The following is a 24678-nucleotide window of genomic DNA, read 5'->3' on the forward strand; positions in this document are numbered from 1 at the left end:
CTCTGACTGTCATGAAAACAGAAGACAGACATTTTGCTGAAATGTGCACAGAACGTTTTATTCATGTTGCACAGCAGTGGAACGTTTCAATTAAAGTCAGCACACTTAGCACAGATAGAGCAAGAAATATAACTGCTACTGTGTAAAGGTCAATACTGCTGTTAAGAACCTTATTTGGTTAAAGACATTAAAATATTAAACATGACAGTAGTGCAACTTAGAATTTTCAAAAACGATTTTTTTTTCTGTTTTCAAACAGACACATTCAATTAAATTAATTTTCAAATTTATATTTGTATAGCCCAAAATCACAAATTAGAAATTTGCCTCAGAAGGCTTTATAATCTGTACACATATGACATCCTCTATCCTGGAACCTTCACATTGGAACAGGAAAAACTCCCCCAAAAAAAACCTTTAACGGGGAGAAAAGAGGAAGAAACCTTAAGGAGAGCAACAGAGGAGGGATCCCTCTCACAGGATGGACAGAAGTGCAATAGATGTAATGTGTACAGAATGAACAACATACCAGAGTTGGTGGGTTGAGTGTGCATTATTTAGGGTTAGGGGCGTAGGGTTAGGGTTGGGTGTGAGTTAGTTATTGTATCTATGTGAGGACTAGTTTGAGTTTTACACCTTAAAAGTGAAATCACTTCACTTCTTAAGTGTAGAATCAAATCTTAACCCTCAGCATTGAAATAGGGTGAAATAGGGAGCCGGGCATTAGAAGAGTTTGTATAATTTTTTCTTCTTCTTCTGCTTGTTGGTGATCTGGCTCTGATGATCTTTTTCTGTGGCCTGGAGGGAAGACTTCTCCTACTGCCAAAGGAAACTCTCAGTTTCTAACAGATCTTCTGTCTTTTTCCGGGCTGCTTTGATCCTGTTTATCTCCACTCTCTGTTCCTCCAACTGGGCTTGGGACGTCTGGTCCGTTTCGAACATCTGCGTAGGTTCCACCTCCAATGTTTGAAGAGTAGCTATGTTCGGCACTGTTGCATTTTAATAAAGTGCAACCGAATTTATGCTGGACTCCAAGTCAAAGCTTATTTGCAGCCATTGTCCCTAGTTAGGCTTTTTATAAGTGGAGGCCAACATTGATTTTCTGGACATGCAATCTGATATATTGATCTACCTCTTGTCTGTACTGTAATTTGTTGAAACAGCCCGTCAATGCAAACCTCTCCGTGTGAGTGTGTGTGTGTGTGTGTGTGTGTGTGTGTGTGTGTGTGTGTGTGTGTGTGTGTGTGTGTGTGTGTGCGCGTGTGTGCGCGTGTGTGTGCTCTCAGATCTGAAGAATTACTTTGTTTTGGTTTTTTACATGAATGAATGCCTGATAGGTTTGTATTTAAGAGTACATTGTTTGCATCTTGCAATACATATTGATATGTTCTTGATCACTTTGTGTTGTGTCTATTTGCCTTTTCTGTTGAGAAGACTAGTAACTACCTGAATTAATCATGAATTGCACTATTAATACGCATTTATAACGCATATATAGTCCCTAACCATTAGTGCATATCTAAATCATTATATAAAAATGCATGAATAATGTACATCTAAATAAGTTCTTAATCATTTACTAACACTTTATAAAGTATGTTATTAATCATCTACAACTCCTTAATAATTGGTTTGTAATAAATATAATACTTAATTTACAAATGGGGAATCCATCATTCATAAAGTATGAAAACACAATCATGATACAATATTCTCTCATCTCATCTTCAACCGCTTATCCGGTAATAATAATAGACAAGCTTATTAATGAAGAATAAAACATTTATAACTGTTGTTATGGATTGCATACTTATGAGTGTTAATGTAGGAACAATGCTTTATAAATGATGAATTAAGTGTTCACTCATACTTAACTAATGCTTCATAGTGTGTAGTTATTATAAAGTGTTACCAGATAAATATATTGGTTCACGATGGTCAGGACGTGGTTTACAATAGCTGGAATGATGTAGATCAGTGATTCTTAACCATCGGGCCACAAGCGCTACCTAGAGGGCCACAGAAAACTTTCAGTTTTGCACCTGTGGGCCGCGGGATCGCATAGGTTATCAATTGAAGACACCAGAGATATTACTGTTATCCATAAGACGCTCAGTTACAATATAGCTTCCCACCACTTGGTGGCGGTAATGCATCAGTCAGTTGTTTAACAAGCTCCAATAAGCATAAGAGGACACTCAGCTAGCCGCTAGCCTGTAGCGAAAGTTATGAAGAAGTATTTAAAATAGTGCTGGGCAAGTTAACATGTCATTATCTCACTAACACATTAATTAAGTAACGCCGACAATCATTTTATCGCGCATTAATGCAGTTATTTTATTATTATTAAGCGGACATTTTTAACATAAGAACCGGGCAGCAAGCGGTGAACAGCTGTTTGTGTGGCGTCTTTTCCTGACCCCCCCCCCCCGGTGACACGTCTCGTTACAGGATCAAACGTGACAATATCAAAATACATATTGTCGTATTTTTAAATAAACATATAAGCACGTGAGAACAAACTGCTCTTAACTCTTTATTAGCATAACTTCACATGCACGTTACTGCCACGGTACAGACTACCTCCACGTTCCATGCTTCACCTACATTCCCCTGGGTCCTATGTCCCTCCAAGTACAGCGTCTTATCACCCTCTATGTACCAACGTACATTTATAACAAACACCACACATAGTACACGGTACTCAGCGTTGCATATGTGTCTGACCAAAAAAGCAAAAAAGAAATGAGTCATTAGGGCCCAAGCAATGTCGGGCCGCAAAGGCCCTATTGAATTTGTAATACACATAGTACATCGGGCGCATATTTGGGAGACTTGCCATATTCGAAAATTCACCAAATTTTGCACACTTGTCAGGCCTGGTGAATATAGCCATCTGATATAGGTTGCATATTTGTGTGTAAATAAATATCTCTCTAGCGCCCCCTAGAATTTGGACCGGTGACACCCCTCAGCCAGTATGTCCAATTAACTTGACCTAGATTTTCCGCAATTTTGAATTTTGTGAAAAACACATTTTTGCAAACTTCTCCTACACACTGATTTCAATTGATACCAAATTTGCTCTGAATCATTATTGGAGCTACATCATCAAAAGTTATCAAAAGCTTTTTGATATCTCTTTGCGTTTACAAGATATGGACCAATAAACTTCTTAGGGGTGTGGCTTATATATCAAAATACACAACTTCTCAACCATTTGTCCTAAGATCACCAAATTTGCTGCTTATGTGCACATCGCATCCTGTAACAAACCCTGACATTTTTATTTCATTCAACCACAAGGGGGCACTACAGTAAACCCGCCATATTGTGCTTTTTTGTCACTTTTCGCAGTTTTCAGCCTTTGTACTTTAAAAAACTCCTCCTACAGAATTCATGGGATCGACCTCAAATTTAGTCAAGATGCTCTTCAGGCCTTTGTGATGAAAAGTTATCAAATTGGTGACTTTTCATGGAAGAACCTTGACGTGGCGGCCATTTTGCCTCATTCGGCATGAATAATAAAGTTGTTATAACTCCAAGGTACATTATTCAATCTGCTAAAAATTACATATGCATGATGCTAATTCAAAAATGAGCATATATCAATGCCAAAATGTTCAATAACTCATAGCGTCACCTGCTGGCAAAAGGAAATGTCACATTTTATACTTTTATTTACTCCTCCTAGCCAGTTGACCAGATCAGTCTCAAATTTAGTAAGGAAAACCTTATGACATTGAAGACGCTTCATCATGAATTTAAAAAATTAATAAGATACATTTATTTCCAGTTGGGGGGAATAAATCACGTAAATAAGTCATGTAGATCCCTCGATGGTGACTGTATCACTTGTCGCACCCCCGTTGGTGACTGCACGTCACGTAGATCCCTCAATGGTGACTGTATCACTTGTCGCACCCGCGTTGGTGACCGCACGTCACGTAGATCCCTCGATGGTGACTGTATCACTTGTCGCACCCCCGTTGGTGACCGCACGTCACGTAGATCCCTCGATGGTGACTGTATCACTTGTCGCACCCGCGTTGGTGACCGCACGTCACGTAGATCCCTCGATGGTGACTGTATCACTTGTCGCACCCGCGTTGGTGAACGCACGTCACGTAGATCCCTCGATGGTGACTGTATCACTTGTCGCACCCGCGTTGGTGAACGCACGTCACGTAGATCCCTCGATGGTGACTGTATCACTTGTCGCACCCGCGTTGGTGAACGCACGTCACGTAGATCCCTCGATGGTGACTGTATCACTTGTCGCACCCGCGTTGGTGAACGCACGTCACGTAGATCCCTCGATGGTGACTGTATCACTTGTCGCACACGCGTTGGTGACCGCACGTCACGTAGATCCCTCGATGGTGACTGTATCACTTGTCGCACACGCGTTGGTGACCGCACGTCACGTAGATCCCTCGATGGTGTCTTTACAGTGACAACAACAGATATTTAAACATAAAAACACACCAACATTTGAGTAAAGGGAGAACTGTCACTTTTTTCCACTTCAAGCACTGATTATAACAAAATAACAATATAAGAAAATCAAAGAGGAAAAACTTACCCCAATAGGTGTGTGTACCTGTGAGAGAGGAGAAAGAGAGAGACCTATACCTACCGTATACCTGCTGCAAGACTTGAACTAATTTTTCAACGCACCCGCATTGGTGACCGCACGTCACGTACAGTTGTGGTCAAAAGTTTCCATACACTTGTAAAGAACATAATGTCATGGCTCTCTTGAGTTTCCAGTTATTTCTACAACTCTGATTTTTCTCTGATAGAGTGATTGGAACAGATACTTCTTTGTCACAAAAAACATTCATGAAGTTTGGTTCTTTCATGACTTTATTATGGGTTAACAGAAAAAGTGACAAAATCTGCTGGGTCAAAAATATACATACAGCAACATGAATTAGCAATTTTGGTGACTTAGAAAGTTGTGTCAATGAAATGAGCTTCATAGCATGGCCTCTTAACTTCTTGTGAGTGATTATGAGTGACTACAGCTGGTGACTTCTCTGAGGCCATTTAAATAGGGCTCATTGGATACAAACGCTCACAAACGCTACAATGGGAAAGTCAAAGGAGCTCAGCATGGATCTGAAAAAGCAAATCATTGACTTGAACAAGTCAGGAAAGTCACTTGGAGCCATTTCAAAGCAGCTGCAGGTCCCAAGAGCAACAGTGCAAACAATTGTTTGTAAGTATAAAGTGCATGGCACTGTTTTGTCACTGCCACGATCAGGAAGAAAACGCAAGCTATCACCTGCTGCTGAGAGAAAATTGGTCAGGAGGGTGAAGAGTCAACTGAGAACCACCAAAAAGCAGATCTGCCAAGAATTAGAAGCTGCTGGAACACAGGTGTCAGTGTCCACAGTCAAGCGTGTTTTGCATCTCCATGGACTGAGAGGCTGCCGTGCAAGAAGGAAGCCCTTGCTCCAAAAGCGGCACCTTAAGGCTCGACTGAAGTTTGCTGCTGATCACGTGGACAAAGATGAGACCTTCTGGAGGAAAGTTCTGTGGTCAGACAAAACAAAAATCGAGCTGTTTGGCCACAATGCCCAGCAATATGTTTGGAGGAGAAAAGGTGAGGCCTTTAACCCCAAGAACACCATGCCTACCGTCAAGCACGGTGGTGGTAGTATTATGCTGTGGGGCTGTTTTGCTGCCAATGGAACTGGTGCTTTACAGAGAGTAAATGGGATAATGAAGAAGGAGGATTACCTTCAAATTCTTCAAGATAACCTAAAATCATCAGCCCGAAGGTTGGGTCTTGGGCGCAGTTGGGTGTTCCAACAGGACAATGACCCCAAACACACATCAAAAGTGGTAATGGAATGGCTAAATCAGGCTAGAATTAGGGTTTTAGAATGGCCTTCCCAAAGTCCTGACTTAAATCCCATTGAGAACATGTGGACAATGCTGAAGGAACAAGTCCATGTCAGAAAGCCATCAAATTTAACTGAACTGCACCAATTCTGTCAAGAGGAGTGGTCAAAGATTCAACGAGAAGCTTGCCAGAAGCTTGTGGATGGCTACTAAAAGCGCCTAATTGAAGTGAAAATGGCCAAGAGACATGTAACCAAATATTAGCACTGCTGTATGTGTATTTTTGACCCAGCAGATTTGATCACTTTTTCTGTTAACCCATAATAAAGTCATGAAAGAACCAAACTTCATGAATGTTTTTTGTGACAAAGAAGTATCTGTTCCAATCACTCTATCAGAGAAAAATCAGAGTTGTAGAAATAACTGGAAACTCAAGAGAGCCATGACATTATGTTCTTTACAAGTGTATGGAAACTTTTGACCACAACTGTAGATCCCTCGATGGTGACTGCATCACTTGTCGCACCCGCGTTGGTGACCACAAGTCATCTCAGGTGCTTGTACAAACTCCAAACACAACTCAGACAAAGCTATATATATTACGAAACATCAAAATCCATATAGCGCCCCCTAGGCAAACCCACTCGCCACATTTATGCCAATAACTTTTTGAAAAAGAATTCAATGCTCACAGATTAAAAGATCACTTAAAACATCACTAGCAGCCTGACGATCGCAGCCATATTTATCATATTCCGCTACGACACAGCATTGCCGAGTTACTTACAAAACAAAGCCATCATCACAATCCACATTATCGATTCACATCGAAACCAGCTCCTTACTTTGTGATGTTCCGCAGCAAAAGATTAATTAATCCGTTCAGTTTAGAGATCCACGGCCCTCTGTTTGAATAGAGAGGTCTCGGGTCTCTATGTGCATGCTAGCTAAAGAAGGAGGGTTATATGTCTCAGCAAATTGGATTTTAGAAATTTGACGCTCGGGGAGTTTTTTGAGCCCCCGCCAGCACCCTCGACGTGCGGAAGGATGCGAGGGCCCGTTCATCGCTGCTCGCAGCTTGAATTGTTAGAAAGTATTTCTTGGGAAGATGAACACAAGAGAGACCTTCTTCCAAGGCGTACAGGTGTCTTTACAGTAACAACAAGAGATATTTAAACATAAAAGCTTAAATAAAGATGGCTGTTATGACACAACTCTCTAGTGGGCAAGAAACAGTATAAAGAAATATTTTTTTTGTTGCAAAGTATTTCTTGGGAAGATGAACACAAGAGAGACCTTCTTCCAAGGCGTACAGGTGTCTTTACAGTGACAACAAGAGATATTTAACCATAAAAGCTTAAATAAAGATGGCTGTTATGACACAACTCTCTAGCGGGCAAGAAACAGTACAAAGAAATATTTTTTTTGCAAAGTATTTCTTGGGAAGATGAACACAAGAGAGACCTTCTTCCAAGGCGTACAGGTGTCTTTACAGTGACAATAAGAGATATTTAAACATAAAAGTTTAAATAAAGATGGCTGTTATGACACAACTCTCTAGTGGGCAAGAAACAGTCTAAAGAAATAATTTTTTTGTTGCAAAGTATTTCTTGGGAAGATGAACACAAGAGAGACCTTCTTCCAAGGCGTACAGGTGCCTTTACAGTGACAACAAGAGATATTTAAACATAAAAGTTTAAATAAAGATGGCTGTTATGACACAACTCTCTAGTGGGCAAGAAACAGTATAAAGAAATATTTTTTTTGTTGCAAAGTATTTCATGGGAAGATGAACACAAGAGAGACCTTCTTTCAAGGCGTACAGGTGTCTTTACAGTGAAAACAAGAGATATTTAAACATAAAAGCTTAAATAAAGATGGCTGTTATGAATCAACTCTCTAGTGGGCAAGAAACAGTACAAATAAATATTTTTGTTGCAAAATATTTCTTGGGAAGATGAACACAAGAGAGACCTTCTTTCAAGGCTTACAGGTGTCTTTTACAGTGGCAACAAGAGATATTTAAACATAAAAGTTTAAATAAAGATGGCTGTTATGACACAACTCTCTAGTGGGAAAGCAACAGTACAAAGAAATAATTTTGTTGCAAAATATTTCTTGGGAAGATGAACACAAGAGAGACCTTCTTCTAAGGTGTACAGGTGTCTTTACAGTGACAATAAGAGATATTTAAACATAAAAGTTTAAATAAAGATGGCTGTTATGACACAACTCTCTTGTGGGCAAGAAACAGTACACAGAAATAATTTTGTTGCAAAGTATTTCTTGGGAAGATGAACACTAGAGAGACCTTCTTCCAAGGCTTACAGGTGTCTAGACAGTGACAACAACAGATTTCCTCGTCTAAAACACAACATCAAATTCACTATATTATATTCACTATATCACCACTCTCCAGTGGGCAACGAAATACTCCCAAACATCCTTTTGGTCAGACACTCTCCAGTGGACAAGAACGAGGGAGCTGTAATTTATCGATGTACTGTTCACATCCTCTTTGTCAAATTATTAGTGAACTCTTCTTTTTCACTTTTTTGTTTTTGTGAACAAATATAAACAATGAAACTTTGTTTAAAAGTTTTCTGAATCTGCTCTGATGATTTACTAAATTTAATTGTACAGGGCAAACATTTTCTTAATTAATTAAATCATTTTTCAACTGTAGAACATTTTGTCTTCAAGTTTTTGGGCTTCATCCATCGTAATAATAATGGCCCACAATTATGTAACATTCCATAGTTTTAAGTCAAAACTTTCAAATTTTCTAAACGGACGACCCCCAAACCCAAGATCTCTGAGTACCTTTTAATCACACAAAGAAATCAGACCCTTTATCCAGCTGCATGATATAATTGAGCATCCTGACTGAGAGACTGCTCCTAAAACCAGAATGATTAGTTCACACACCTCAGCTCTTTATGCAAACCTGCCTGTCTGGCTGCTAATGTTGATTTCAGGTTGTATAGGCATCCTATAATTTATCTAAGAGCAACACTATAGGCTACAAATATCACAGGAAATCACTTTAAGTATTAACACAAAGGTCAATTTACAAAGGTACCACCTGAACCCTCCAATGTTACAGTTATTATTGGAGTGTTACAGGGCTGCTATAGAAGATGCATAGCCCAAGTATAATAATATAACGATAAAATCTCAACTTGATAATGAACGAGGCAGAAGGCTAAAACATGCTTAAAGAAAGAATAAATGAAGTAGAGAGATAGTAAAAGATAGCTGAAACCGGCCAGTACACACACCAACATTTGAATAAAGAGAACTGTCACTTTTTTTCCACTTCAAGCACTGAATATAACAAAATAACAATAAAAGAAAATCAAAGAGGAAAAACTTACCCCACCAGGTGTGTGTACCTATGAGAGAAGAGAGAGAGAGACCGCGTATACCTGCTGCAAGACTTGAACTAATCTTTACAGCTACACTAACCAACGAAAGCTATTCATGAAAGTCATTAAACACCAGTCATAACGTGAAAAGTGGTGTCGTCTTCTCCTTCCACAAACGATGGACATTTCCCGATGTTTCTTGATGATCCACTGGTATCAGAAAGTTAGATATAATGAGAAAAAACTCTTAAGTAGTATCTCTAATCCGATCAGCTCCACTGTGTGACTGCCAAGTGGTTTGTCCCATATGTAGAGAATACCTTCTAGTAGAAGGAGTCCTGTCACTCAAGATGTCAGTGACATCACTCTAGAATCTAGAGTGATATCACTGACATCTTGAGTGACAGGACTCCTGCATAAATTAGAACATGGAACAATTGTCACACACACACAAACACACATACACAAAACTTCAGATACAATAGTCAAACAGTCATACATAATAATCATACATATATGTACTGTATATATATATGTATATAAATATATGTATATGTATAAATATGTATATACATGTATATATGTGTATATATGTTTATATACTGTATATAAGTGTATATATACTGTATATATATATATATATGGCTATTGTTAAAAATAGTACGTAAATAAAATATATATATATATATATATATTATTGTTGAAGCTTTGCTAAAAATAGATACTATTAAGTTCAAAGTTTATACCATTTGTGAACTAATTTACTGAGTTTCTTCAAATGTCACTAAAATAATGTTATGAGTTTTACTCGCTTGTATTGACATGTTGGCTGTGTCATAACATTGAAAAGGTCTTTGTTTGGTCATGTGGTATTTGCTTTTTGAGGGAAAGGAGAGGAAAGTGGTCGGTCATTAATCTGTATGTAACTGTCTGCATTTGTGTAATGTGCAATGCATAATGATACAGTTAGTCCTGCACTCATCAAACTGGCTATATCGCAGCAGTATACATAGTTCAATGTGAACCACAGGCAGCATTGAACACGGTTTACTCAAATAAGAGTGGAAAATCTGTGCTTAAAATACACATCTGGTCGTAAACAATTACAAAGTGTCATCAAAGTATTTCTTGGGAAGATGAACACAAGAGAAACCTTCTTCCAAGGTGTACAGGTGTCTTTACAGTGACAATCATCAAAAGCTTTTTGATATCTCTTTGCGTTTACAAGATATGGACCAATAATTTTATCAGGGGTGTGGCTTATATATCAAAATACACAACTTCTCAACCATTTGTCCTAAAATCACCAAATTTGCACATCGCATCCTGTAACATACCCTGACATTTTGTATTTCATTCAACCACTAGGGGCACTACAGTAAAGCCGCCATGTTGTGCATGATGTTAATTCAAGATTGAGCATATATCAATGCCAAAATGTTCAATAACTCATAGCGCCACCTACTGGCAAAAGGAAATGTCACATTTTAAACTTTTATTTTCTCCTCCTAGCCAGTCGACCAGATCAGTCTCAAATTTGATAGATAATAGATCATTTTAACACACGTGTGATGTTGTAAGATCGCTTATTTGGCTTTAACATTAGTATCGGTGACATTCTAGTGAGTTGAAACCCAATACTTACATTTAAAAGTGAATCCTGCCGTTTCTCCAGCTCTCGCATCAATCGCCGCCATGTTGGTTCAAATAAAATCTTCATCGGCACGCAATGCATCTCGGGATATGCTGGGCCGCGAAGGATACATCAGATGTGTCCTCCAAATCTGGGACCTGAAGGCTGCATTCGTCGGCTGCATTTGAAGGAGTCTTCAACAAACTAGCGAAATGGGACGGTCTTGTCGCAGCGCTGTGACGCAACCGGTCTACGAATGCAGCCTTCGAAGGATGCAGCCCCTGAATTGAGACACAGCTTGTATGTGTGACTGTGTCCTGCTTCTTTTTGGTCGGCACTAGGACCCGGAGGACACCACTGCGTGCATTTGATGTTGGAGTGTGGCCATTGGTCAGTTAGGTTGCAGGCGCGCAAATTTCAGATCAAAGTGAGTGACCAAGCGCGCTGTCCGCTGTCTTCGTTCTGTCATATGAATGAATGACAGAGCATGATATTGTGAACAATGGCAACGCCGGCTGCTGAAAAGGCTAAAAGTAGGGCATTCCAGTCCTGCTGGACACAAGAGTTTGGTTTTATATTTTTGAAGGACCGTGCTGTGAGAATGTTGTGTGCCGAAAGTCAAGTGTTAAGCGTCATTTTGAGACGAAGCACGAGAAGACCTTCAAAGACCAAGCAGACAAAGCAGAGTCAATTAAACGTGCTGTGTCCAGGTATGAAAAACAAGCTAGCTCCTTCAAGGTTTTTACCACTGCTAAAAATCACGGGACAGAAGCAAGCTATCGCATTGCGCATTGCATTGCAAAGCATGGGAAGCCGTTTACGGATGACGAATTTATTAAGGAGGCTTTTCTCAGTTAGTCAGATGCTCTTTTTGAAAGCTTGCCAAATAAAGAAACGATCAAGTCATGAATAAAGGACACTCCCACGTCAGCTAGAAGTCAGCAGGTGTTCTCACACATGAAACATGTGCACAGCCCCACCCGCAGTCGGTTAACAACAAAGCACTCTGAGGCATGTTTGCATCTCAAAGTAACTAACTACAAGCCCCAGATCACAGAGCTCAGTCAAGCAAAGCAGGGCCAGGGATCACACTGACTGTCTGGTAGGCATCTGATCATTTGATGTTGCCTCAGCCTACACTTAGTTTTAGTTTAAATGTGTAGCTGTTTGTTCATGTCTTTGAAATGTTGATGTGGCTATTTTTTTAAGAATACAGATATACTGTTATTGTTTTGAGATGTGCTCTATGGATAGAATAAAATTCCAGGTATATTGGAAATGTTTTTGTATTTTGTGTCATAATTTAATCTTGCATTATTGTTGATAATGGCACACTAGATGAGAAGAACATTTTAAACTGGCACTCCATGTCACAAAGGTTGTCGACTCCTGTTCTAAACCATACTGGAAGTCGGCAATTTAGATTTTTGTGTCATTTTTTGATAGATTTTTGTCTATTTGTAGTCGCTATACTTTAACAAACTCCTCCTAGGGAATTTGTCTGATCCTCTTCAAATTTGGTTAGTAGCCTACAATCTGAGAACCTTTGTGATTAAAAATGATTAAAAGCTTTACGTTTGGTTTAATGGCTTAGCCGTAGCAGGCGGCTACTTTACATGATTCCCCATCAAAAAAGCTGATGTAACTTGTTCCAAACGGTCCTAAACTTCCCATGCTTGATAACACTCATGGCCTGAGGATGTCTACAAGCTAATTTTCACTAATACTCACAGCACCACCTGCTGGCGACAGGAAATTTGCGTTTTCTGACAAACGGCATCCAATTTACATGACTTTTACAAGATGTGGTTTACACTTGATATAGAGCAACATAATGCATGTTTGCGCGTGTTCTGTAGCGCCACACAGTGAATACAGGACGCGGTGGACTATTTGCAAAGCATAATTTTCAACGTCAGGCAGACCACTCGGGAAAAAAATTCCGACTCGCGGACACGCTGTCTGGCGGTCGCGGACGTTCACGGCCGAGCCGGCCGGAGTCCCCACCGCCACCCCCGACGTGCGGGAGAATGTGAGGGCCCGTTCATCGCTGCTCGCAGCTTTAATTTAAATTATTTTTTTTAGCTTTTTTAAAGTTGTTTAATTGCATCTATTACACACATGAAAATAAAGTTGTGAACACTGGCTGAATATCTATTATCAGAATAATTTTAACTGTATTTTAACTGCTACTGTGTAAAGGGAATTCTGCTGTTAAAAATAACCTGATTTGTTTAAAGTGTTTGCAAACCAAATGTTATTGCACTGTTGAGACAGACAGGACAAACAGAGGAAAAAAGTTATATAAACATTTTATAAATATATATATACATATAAATATATATATATATATATATATATATATATATACACAGCATATACAGGTGAAACTCGAAAAATTAGAATATCATGCAAAAGTTCATTTATTTCAGTAATTCAACTAAAAAGGTGAAACTAATATATCATATAGACTCATTACATGCAAAGTGAGATATTCCAAGCTTTTATTTCTTATATTTTTGATGATTATGGCTTAAAGCTTATGAAAACCCCAAATTCAAAATCTCAAAAAATTTGAATATTGTGGAAAGGTTCAATATTGTAGGCTCAAAGTGTCACACTCTAATCAGCTAATTAATCCAAAACACCTGCAAAGGGTTCCTGAGCCTTTAAATTGTCTCTCAGTATGGTTCAGTAGAATTCACAATCATGGGGAAGACTGCTGACCTGACTGTTGTGCAGAAAACCATCATCGACACCCTCCTCAAGGAGGGAAAGCCTCAAAAGGTAATTGCAAGAGAAGTTGGATGTTCTCAAAGTGCTATATCAAAGCACATTAATAGAAAGTTAAGTGGAAGGAAAAAGTGTGGAAGAAAAAGGTGCACAAGCAGCAGGGATGACCGCATCCTGGAGAGGATTGTCAGGAAAAGGCCATTCAAAAGTGTGGGAGAGCTTCACAAGGAGTGGACTGGGGCTGGAGTTGCTGCATCAAGAGCCACCACACACAGACGGATCCTGGACATGGGCTTCACATGTCGTATTCCTCTTGTGAAGCCGCTCCTGAATAACAAACAACGCCAGAAGCGTCTTACCTGGGCTAAAGAAAAAAAGAACTGGTCTGTTGCTTAGTGGTCCAAAGTCCTCTTCTCTGATGAGAGCAAATTTTGCATCTCATTTGGAAACCAAAGTCCCAGAGTCTGGAGGAAGAATGGAGAGGCACACAATCCAAGATGCTTAAAGTCCAGTTTGAAGTTTCCACAGTCAGTGTTGATTTGGGGAGCCATGTCATCTGCTGGTGTTGGTCCACTGTGCTTTATTAAGTCCAGGGTCAACGCAACCGTTTACCAGGAAATTTTAGAGCACTTCATGGTTCCTTCAGCAGACAAACTTTATGGAGACGCTGACTTTATTTTCCAGCAGGACTTAGCACCTGCCCACACTGCCAAAAGTACCAAAACCTGGTTCAATGACCATGGGATTACTGTGCTTGATTGGCCAGCAAACTCACCTGACCTGAACCCCATAGAAAATCTATGGGGCATCGCCAAGAGAAAGATGAGAGACATGAGACCGAACAATGCAGAAGAGCTGAAGGCTGCTATTGAAGCATCCTGGTCTTCCATAACACCTCAGCAGTGCCACAGGCTGATCGCATCCATGCCACGCTGCATTGAGGCAGTAATTTGTGCAAAAGGGGCCCGAACCAAGTACTGAGTACATATGCATGATTATACTTTTCAGAGGGCCGACATTTCTGTATTTAAAATCCTTTTTTGATTGATTTCATGTAATATTCAAATTTTCGGAGATTTTGAATTTGAGGTTTTCATAAGCTGTAAGCCATAATCATCAAAATTATAACAAATAAAGGCTTGAAATATCTTGCTTTGCATGTAATTTGTCTATGTAATATATTAGTTTCACCTTTAAAGTTGAGTTATTGAAATAAATGAACTTTTGCACGATATTCTAATTTTTCGAGTTTCACCTGTATATATCTTTGCATTCATTCAGTCCACTGCATGGAAGTGTTTATCGTTGCCATGGGCAACAAGTACCAACTGATGTTAGCCTATATTAGCTTAGTTTTAATAAAAACGAATAGCCATACTATTATAAATCGGCATTTTTTTTTTACTAAACCAATTACAACTACCAACAGTCATACCTTCAAGGACCTTAATGTATTGTCACATATTGTCAAATAACGAAAATTAAAGGCTAAACTGTCGTGGCACCTCTCCCAAACAGTGGCAGCTGCCCAGCAAGTTGTGGCAGCTGAGCTTACCACAGGAAGTGCCTCTAGCTGCCGCTGCCACGGTTTGAGCTTGCCCTTTCTCCAGGAAACTGTGGAAGCGGTGTTTCCTGCTCAGATTTGAGAAAGTCACATAAACTCTGTTTACTTTTTGAAGTTAGTGTTTTTGTAAGGGTAATCCTAATGACCATTACTGGATAACAGATGTACTGCAAAAAAAACTGTACTGCATTCAATCCCACTTGATTGTTACAACTATGACAACCCCAAAGAGAAGCACTTATGAACACAAATGTCTTCTTCTGTCTTCTTCTTCCATTATGTTGCTTTTGTCACTTAAAACTGCCCCAACAATTAGCACTTACTGAATTCAACAGTCAATGCTCAAGTTATGGTGGTATGAAGAAATCATGTGCTTCAACCAGTAACAATCAATCTAGAATGGCTTTCTTCAAAAAATCTTTGAAAAGGAGGCTGGGATTTCAGAGGTCAGAAAAAACACTTCAACAAATAGCAGTTACTGCACTTACTTGTTATACTAATGACCATCACTGGTCTTCAGGTCTCACTTGTTTTAGTTAGTCCCAGAGAGAAAGTCCCGCCTTCCCGTTGTTTCCTATTCAGCCCCGGGTGGTCTCTGCAGATCCGATTGGAGGTCCCACTTCACCGTTTTACTTGCTGATTGGTTTAATATGGGGGGAGGATCTACGGGATCTCCCGAGTTTCTCCGTAAATAAACCCGCCCTCAACCGGTTCTCCGTTAGATTACCTTCGAGTACGTCTGTGATTGGCTGCTTCGAGGAGATTTAGCAGACCGAAAGTCCTCTTCACGTATTTCCTGATGAAGACTGAGACACAAACATATCCAGCGGTAAGCAGAAACACTTTAAATGTTTGAATGAGTTAAGTTGAACTGTGATGCTAGCGACCATCTTATATCATAATACATTAATTTAGATGTATGCTGTGTCTTACAGCACGATATATAATCGACTCGTAGTAGATCTACAGCACCCAGTGAGCACCAACCGGGATGTACACGTTGATTTCTGGTTGAAAACCAATTCACATTCGGTCTGAACGTCTTTTAAACCGGATAAAATGCGGTTACAACATCAACGTGTCACAAAACACCACTTAGTTTAAAAATGTAGATGATGTTGGCTACTGTGGACGTATATTACAAAGCCATAATACACTGGTGAAATAAATGTGGTCTACTTGAAGACGTGCTTTAAACACATTTAATGTTTCATATAAAACGTGATAGATATGGATTTATAGACTGTGCTGCCAACAAGAAGCTCCAGAACATCGTAATGAGAGCTGAGAACATTCTGTCTGTACGTTCATGTAACATAAGCGTGTGTTTACTGCTGGAACACGCATGAGCAGGAACTCGGACTGCTTCTAATACTTTGGGGGTAGCACCCCGGTCCAGAGACTCTGGACGTTAGCATGTAGCGTTAGCATGTTAGTTTGTACCGTTAGTATGTTATTTTGCAGAGTTGGTATGTTAGCCTGTAGTGTTAGCATGTTAGCCTGTAGCGTACTACATCATGGACCCATAGTAAACGTAAACATGTCTTTATGATGAGTTTTCAGGACATTTCACATGTAAAATAAACGGCAGAAAGTGAGTTTAAATGAGGAGGAAGTAAGTAAAACAAAGTGATGTACAAACAAAACGTTGTTTGGCATACAGCAACATACAAACGATATATACAGTATCATACGGTGTAATATTCCAGTGAGCATCTTTCTGGTGAAAAGATGTTTAAAAGTGAGTTTAATCATTGTCTTCAAATAACCTGTGAAAAAAGTATTTTCACCTGAAACATGCTCGCGGGGAAACAGAAGATCAGTTATTCTGTGCAACAGTAATGACTGTTATAATTATACATTCTGACTCTCATTTCCAACTGTGTGGCTGTGATTATTATGTTATGACCTCCTAATCCCATCAGAATACTACATTATATATTAGTACTACATATCCAGTACTGTGATATCACTGGGCTCATTGGGTCTTCCTACTGTCTCTCTTTCATGAATAGATGGACTACGTACCAAATTTGAGGTTTAGCGACAAGTCAAATGACCTGATCCTTAATGCTTCTCCTGAGGCGGATGCCTATCGCCGTCAGCAGGAGGGAGTCAGATCCCACCGGCCGAAGAACCCTGCATCCACAATGCAGGACGCCGGGGACCGGGTCGTTGCTGGTGGAGGGGACTGCGGCGACACCAAACTGGTTCTCAGCCGCCATGAGATTCAGTTTGGAAAGTACAGAGGGCAGATCTTCCACTGGCTTCTCAGCAACGATGTGGGATTCCTGATCGTGGTCCTGGCGTCTCATCATCAGGAGCGTGAGTCGGGGGACCTCGACACCAGCCCCATCAAGCAGAACAAGGACGCTCTGTCCCGGTACGCCAGGCTGTTTCCCTGCATAATGTCTGCTATCCAGCAGAGGAGGGTGTCTGACGGCTCCTCCTCTGAGGGAGCGCTGGACAGCAGCTGGGTGGGATTTGGGGAGCATGCTGGACTCTCGTACCGGGAGTTCTACGAGTCTGCAGATCCTGTAGTGCAGAGGTATGTCACAGAGCGAGTCTTAATCAAAGTCACTGTAAGGCGTTTCCTGTTTTCATCTAATGGGGCTTCATCCCTCCACAGCTACAGGATGTGGCTCAAGAGAGCCCATATGCAGTCCACAGGCTCACGCATGGACCACCTGAAGAGGTACGTGATGGGGAGGGACCAGAAGGAGAAAGCAGCCTCCTCACCGTCTGCTCCACCAACCTCCTACTTTCCCAGGGCATCCTTATCCTCTTCCTCGGGGCCGTCCATTACTTCAGGTGATCAGCAGAATCACGTTTCATGTAATAAATGTCATACAATGCGACCAGGTTTTTTATTTCCTGTTCACCTGAGAGTAAAGGAGTTGTTTTTCTTTTTACCATCATGTCTGTAGCTCCTGATGAACCAGCGGTCCCTGCGACAGCATCCGGCCCTCTCCCAGCTGATGTCAGTACTCTAATTACAATCTAAACACACATATTGCAGATGTGATATTGCAAGTTGTAATCTTTTTGTCGACGGTTGTTTCTATAATTGTCTGTGTGTTACAGGTTCCTCTCCCAGAGAGCTGGAGGAGCACGCTGCCCAGCGTGCAGCATGGGTGGGTGAGCCGGGCTCTGTTTACCAGGGACCAGAGTGGGAAGCCCACCCTAAACACAGAACTGCAGTCCTGGAACTATCCTCCTGGACCCCACCGGCTGTACTACCAGCCACCGGCATCCTTCGATTCCTTCTTCCAGCGGCCGTTCTTCCTCTGGGTGCCCCACAGGATGTGGCACTGCACCATCAGCTGCCCTGTCTGTGCCCATAGGATGACCGGATGTGGCCTGTACAAGACCGTTCGCAAGGTCTTGTACAGCGACGGATGGTATTTTATGGGCACGGAGTACCTCGAGTGTCGCCGCTGTGGGAAGAAGTTGGCATCGTGGTCGAGGAGCATTCTGTCCCAGCTGGATGAGGAGTACAGGAGGATGTTCCCAGCAGTGCTCACCTACAGGTACATCAAATACTCTAACTTTGAAGGAGGACTCTGGGGTGAGGAGGGAGGAGCCTGAGAGTTTAACTGACTAGTTCTTTGTCATTATCTTTCTGTCCACTGTCTCATTATATCTGCTCCGCAGGCTATCGTGTGATAAGAGGGTCCTGGTGCAGATGAGGGGACGGTCGCTCGGCAACAGTGCCGACCGTCTGCGCTCCTGCCTGGTGGAGCAGCACACGGCGGCCTGGATGAACAGTTGCATCCGCTTCATGTCAATTTACAAGAAGTCCATGATGCCGGGTGTGACTGTTCCTCGTCCTCCAGACCTGCCAGAGATGGACCTGGTCCCCAGCAGGCAGTGGATCCTCTCCGCCTTTGCCACCGACAGCTTCGCCCGTCTGGAGGAGATGAGTGCCAAGGTGACCTCCGTATTTGGCTCCGTCCTAAAAATGGACTCCACCAAGAAGGTAGAATGTTTAGACATTTTATGTTGTATTTCTATTTTAGAATAGATTCCCGGTTCCCCCACAGGGATCAATACAGTAATTGTGATTCTGTAGATCACCAGGAAGCTGTCCGGTCACGCTGCAGGGACGATCCAGTGGGTGACCAACGTGGGCAACGAGCACGGGGAGGTGCTCATGTCGGTCCTCACTGTGGCCGAGGGCTACAGCCTGCAGCAGATGACCTCCGGGCTGGTCAGGCGGTACCAGCAGGCTAAGGAAGAGCCACCTCTTGTCCTCTACGTGGACAGGGACTGCTGCTCAACCACTGGGGGTTCAGCAGCTGCTGCTCTGTTCCCAGAGTGGACCCAGCTAGTGGTTAGGCTGGACATAGGGCATTTCATGAGGAGATTGGCGGCGATGGTCACCACCGAAAGCCACCCCCTCTATGCCCACTTTATGCAACGCCTCTCCGCCTCCATCTTCACCTGGGACCAGGAGGACATCGCCCTGCTGAAGAGAGCCAAGGAGGCAGAGGGGCCCGGGGCTTGGAGCAGGGTCTCCCTCAAGGAGATGGCTCGGCACTGTCGCCGCCACACGCGTGGGGTACAGGAGACCGAGCGTCTCATTGAGGACACACTGGACCACTTCAAGTCGGCTAGAGATGACATGGCTATCCTGCTGCTGGACCAGGAGAGGGTGGAGGGCATCTGGAGCACCCAGCGCCGCCACCTCCAGTGCATCCAGGATCCACCAGGGCTGCAGCTGTACACCAGGACAGGCCAGCTGACCAGTGGAGGGGTCATCCTGCCGGTGTACCATTGTTCCCGTGGCTCCACCTCCTTGGAGTCATTCCATCTCCACCTTAACAGGTTCATCCCTGGTAAGTGTTTGAAGTCTGAAAACACAAGTTAATCTTCACTGCGAGTCCGTTACTTCTTGCCTCACTCCTCCCTGTGTAATGTTCCAGGCACCAGTGCCAGTGCCATGAACTTCCAGCTCTACCTGCTGGAGGGCCTGACGAGGTGGAATGAGGACCACAGGCGTGCCTCGGTGGAGAGGGGGGACAGCCAGGACCTGGACACTATCAACCAGCTGGCCCAAAGCCTGTACGGGAGGAGGCTGGTTGACAGTTGCACCCAGATACGGTACACAGGTAACGGCTGAGGGAGGGAGAGAAACCCAGAAAGGTGCCTGTATGTTTGACTGTGTTCATAATTTGGTTTAATGTTCTGTGCTGCCACAGGAGAGTTGATAGGGGTCAACTACCTGTTCTCCCAGACCGGCCGGCTGCTGCAGGAGCTGCCAGACGACCCCGACGTCCCGGAGGAGGAGGAGAACACTATGGAGCAGGAGGAGGAGGACACCGTGGAGCAGGAGGAAAGGGTTGATGAGGGCTTTCAGAAATTCCTGTTTGATACAGAGTTTCTGTCAGACACCTCAAGGCCCCAACAGCCTGCGAAGTCTGAGCCAGCCACCCTCCAGGACGCCGCCAAGCAGGTACATGATCATTTCACCTTTCTACATCAACTCCGTCTCCTCCGTCCTCAAAGCCACATGACGAACGAAAGACTGTTTTTATCTCCGCTCTGTAGGAGTGCGTGGACCCTGATGGCTCCCCGGGGTACCAGCATGTCCTGAACCTGGCCGAGTGTCTGGTGGAGCTGCGGGTGGCAGGCCGAGTCACAGTGGTGCGTGAGGCGCAGATCTTGGCCTTGTGGGAGAAACTCCCCAAGGGAGACAAGAGCCCTGTTAATTATCCCCCACATTGCAAGGACCAGCTTACCCAGGGGAGGTTCAGTGGCCCCTCCACAAGGCCTGACGCCAGCAGGCTGGTGGAGGCTATCTGCATCCTGCTGTGTAGGATCCATCATCAGAGCCGCTCTCTTGCAGGAGCTCGGATCAGCCGCTGGTCTCTGATCCTCAGGAGCTACTGCACCATCAGAGACGGCGTGCTGGGAAATCCAACCCTCCGAGCCAAGCTGCGTCTCTTTGATATAAACCAGAGGATGCTCATACAGTGGTGAGTATCAAAACTAAACTAAGAAGTCCTTTACAGCGCTGGTACAAAGTACTGAAATTTGACCAGTTATGTCTTCAAGATGCTTGGATTTTAATCTTAAAAACCTGTATTAACTCCAGGTTCAACTGGAGGAAGGAGACCCAGGAGGGTTACGTCCTCCAGGCCCATGTGCCACCAGACCCCGTGCCGCCCGCCAGAGAGAGGCCTCCCTTGGACCAGCCGGGCCCATCCCAGGCCCCAGACCTACCAGCTGCTGTTGGTCCCACCACTGACGCTGAACCTGGCAATGCTGCTCCTCAACCACCTCTCCCCACAGTCGAGGCCAGCAGGCCCACTCCACCTCCTCAGTTACCAAAGACGACGCTGTGGAAGCGGAGACAGCTGGACAAGAAGTGGCAGGAGGCAGAGAGACGGGGTCAGGACTTTAAAATAAAGGCGCCCTTCGCCTGCATCTGCAGCCTCTGTCGTCAGCCGAAGACCAAACACTATGGTCACAGCCGCTTCTTCAACAAGAAGTCCAGAACCATGTTCCACTTCTGTCAAAGCTCCTCAGGGGGCAGAAGTGTGGAGGACTGGCTGAAAGAGAAGAGGAGGGAGATGGAGGATAGAGGAGGAAATTCATACAAAATTCAAAATGGCCGACTTCAGGTTAGAGCATAGCCTTAAGAGACTATTTTTTAAGTCTACATGTGATACACATGGTTACCAACATTTATACATCTAGACCAGGGTTATTCAATTAATGTTCAACGAGGTCCATTTAAAGAGAATTTCCTCATCAAAGTTCCAGAACATCACAGTAATGTCTAACTTGTTCTATGATTTAGTTCCATATATATTGAAGTAGCCAATAGTTGTATTAAAGTCTGTATGTAGTCACCAACTGACTGTCATTTCAAATATATAATGTGTGTAAATCTTACTGGAGCCTGTACGTTTTTCAGAATACACATATTTGATTGGCTGAGCAGCATCACGTGATGTCATTTACAACACATGTAATTGGTCGGTGTGTTTCCTGGACCCCTGAACGAGTACCATAAAGGTTGGAAAAGCTGTGCCAGTTAAAATAGAAGCTCTTCATTAACAATTTAATAATTTTCAATTATCTATCGGTTTTAGGTCCGGATACAACGGTGTCTGGGGTTTTTGTATGTCCCATCATGTTTCATATAGAAACCAAATTTCATACAGCGAGCTGAAATGCAACTTTGGGGACATCCAGTCATGAACGTCCAGTTCTGCAGTTAACAGTTTAACACTAGTAGACTTTTCTATCTTTCAGATAATGATGATTATGTCATTAGACGAGTGTCAGTAGTTCAATGTCTCCTCTGAGCTGAAGAAATATGAAGTGAAGTTTGAGTTGGTTCATATCTTTAACACTAGAAATGTGTTTATAGTTATCTTCACTATTATAAATATAGCTGCTGGTTTAGAGAATATAGAAGTTTAAAGTAACATGTGCTCGGTTGAGAGGGGGGACAGCCAGGACCTGGACACTATCAACTGGTTGACAGTTGCACCCGGATACGGTACACAGGTGACTGCTGAGGGAGGAAGAGAAACCCAGTCGTATGTTTGACTGTGTTCATAATTTGGTTTTATGTTCTGTGCTGCCACAGGGGAGTTGATAGGGGTCAACTACCTGTTCTCCCAGACCGGCCGGGTGCTGCAGGAGCTGCCAGACGACCCCGACGTCCCGGAGGAGGAGGAGGACACTATGGAGCAGGAGGAGGAGGACACCGTGGAGCAGGAGGAAAGGGTTGATGAGGGCTTTCAGAAATTCCTGTTTGATACAGAGTTTCTGTCAGACACCTCAAGGCCCCAACAGCCTGCGAAGTCTGAGCCAGCCACCCTCCAGGACGCCGCCAAGCAGGTACATGATCATTTCACCTTTCTACATCAACTCCGTCTCCTCCGTCCTCAAAGCCACATGACGAACGAAAGACTGTTTTTATCTCCGCTCTGTAGGAGTGCGTGGACCCTGATGGCTCCCCGGGGTACCAGCATGTCCTGAACCTGGCCGAGTGTCTGGTGGAGCTGCGGGTGGCAGGCCGAGTCACAGTGGTGCGTGAGGCGCAGATCTTGGCCTTGTGGGAGAAACTCCCCAAGGGAGACAAGAGCCCTGTTAATTATCCCCCACATTGCAAGGACCAGCTTACCCAGGGGAGGTTCAGTGGCCCCTCCACAAGGCCTGACGCCAGCAGGCTGGTGGAGGCTATCTGCATCCTGCTGTGTAGGATCCATCATCAGAGCCGCTCTCTTGCAGGAGCTCGGATCAGCCGCTGGTCTCTGATCCTCAGGAGCTACTGCACCATCAGAGACGGCGTGCTGGGAAATCCAACCCTCCGAGCCAAGCTGCGTCTCTTTGATATAAACCAGAGGATGCTCATACAGTGGTGAGTATCAAAACTAAACTAAGAAGTCCTTTACAGCGCTGGTACAAAGTACTGAAATTTGACCAGTTATGTCTTCAAGATGCTTGGATTTTAATCTTAAGAGAGTCCATCTTTTCTAACTTTTTTGGTTGTTGGTGTGCCGCGTAATCCTTTAAATGTAAAAAATGTACAGTGGCTTAAAAGGTTGAAAATCACTGCACTAAAGGATCATGTACTCACTGCTGCTAGTTTACACCTGCCAATTTGTGTATTCACACGCTGGCTGCAGGACCAACCTCTGCTGCCCAAAAATGCATCCCCCAAACACACACACAACCATTATTACTCCGTCCCAAATAACACCCTCAAGCAAATCAAATTTGGATGGACAAGCCCCCACTTCTCGCAAACGGGGCCACACGGCCATGACAAGAGAGTGAGATGCACACAACCAAGCAAATTAACAAATTATTTACTTAAAGGCAACATAAGAGAGGAGCGTAAACTAGCAGTGGTATGTGGGGTCAGTAGAGCAGAAAGGGTCGTCAAAGGTGTCCTGTGCTTTTCTGACTTTGGCGGCCCCTCGTCAGACCAGACTACAGGCAATGTATCTACTAGGAGAATGGAACCAGTGCAGATTTCCTCTCCCATCACAAGCATCTACAGGTGGAGTGACGGCTTCATCCAGAGGTGGTGCACAGGATCTGGGGTCTCTTCGGCAGGGCAGAGGTGAATCTCTTTGCTTCGGAGATATCGACCCACCGCCCCCACCGGTTCTGGAGATAAAAATATTAAAATTTACAATAAAATATGATAAAAAAACAAATAACAGTACGTTAAAACAAGTATATTACTTGGCTCGCATGTGGCCAGAGGGTCTTCTTTATGCCTTTCCACCATTTCCTCTGATCTTACCAATGCTTCTCAGAGTGCTTCAACAGTGCCACAGACTTCTGCTGGTGGCGCCCTTATGGTCAGCCAGGACTTGTTCTCCCCGTTGCACAGACTTTGCTGCAGGACTCCCGGGCGCCTCCCAGACAGGAGGGCCTGTCCGGGCCTGACCCGCTGCTGAGTAGCTGCATAGAACCAGTCAGAATTACTATTCTGAATGCCAGAGCACCATCTACCCGTCTGCAGTACAAGAACAGGTGGAGGCTGTTTTCTGACT

General features: G+C 43.3%; 1 protein-coding gene across 1 annotated transcript; it reads left to right on the plus strand.

Annotated features, from left to right (window-relative positions):
- Window positions 1-13563: 13563 nt before the first annotated feature.
- Window positions 13564-22989, plus strand: LOC137883613 (uncharacterized). Its single transcript, XM_068725161.1, has 12 exons — window positions 13564-13641; window positions 17167-17699; window positions 17781-17962; window positions 18079-18131; window positions 18236-18681; window positions 18806-19130; window positions 19224-19989; window positions 20077-20262; window positions 20353-20606; window positions 20702-21129; window positions 21249-21777; window positions 22755-22989. The coding sequence occupies exons 1-12, from the start codon at window positions 13564-13566 to the stop codon at window positions 22761-22763; spliced, it is 3789 nt and encodes a 1262-aa protein (XP_068581262.1). The 3' UTR covers window positions 22764-22989.
- The last annotated feature ends 1689 nt before the right edge of the window (window positions 22990-24678 follow it).

This window comes from Cebidichthys violaceus, unplaced genomic scaffold (assembly GCF_023349555.1).
Source record: "Cebidichthys violaceus isolate CVI_PGR_0920_01 unplaced genomic scaffold, fCebVio1.0.p SCAF_34, whole genome shotgun sequence".
Taxonomy (NCBI): domain Eukaryota; kingdom Metazoa; phylum Chordata; class Actinopteri; order Perciformes; family Stichaeidae; genus Cebidichthys; species Cebidichthys violaceus.

Excerpts from the sequence above, each read along its gene's own strand:
- LOC137883613 (XM_068725161.1), top strand. The coding sequence starts at position 13,564 with ATGGGGAAGACTGCTGACCTGACTGTTGTGCAGAAAACCATCATCGAC. Across the intron at positions 18,682-18,805 it reads CCAGCAGTGCTCACCTACAG|GCTATCGTGTGATAAGAGGG; the intron begins GTACATCAAATA and ends TCTGCTCCGCAG. Across the intron at positions 20,263-20,352 it reads CACCCAGATACGGTACACAG|GAGAGTTGATAGGGGTCAAC; the intron begins GTAACGGCTGAG and ends GTGCTGCCACAG.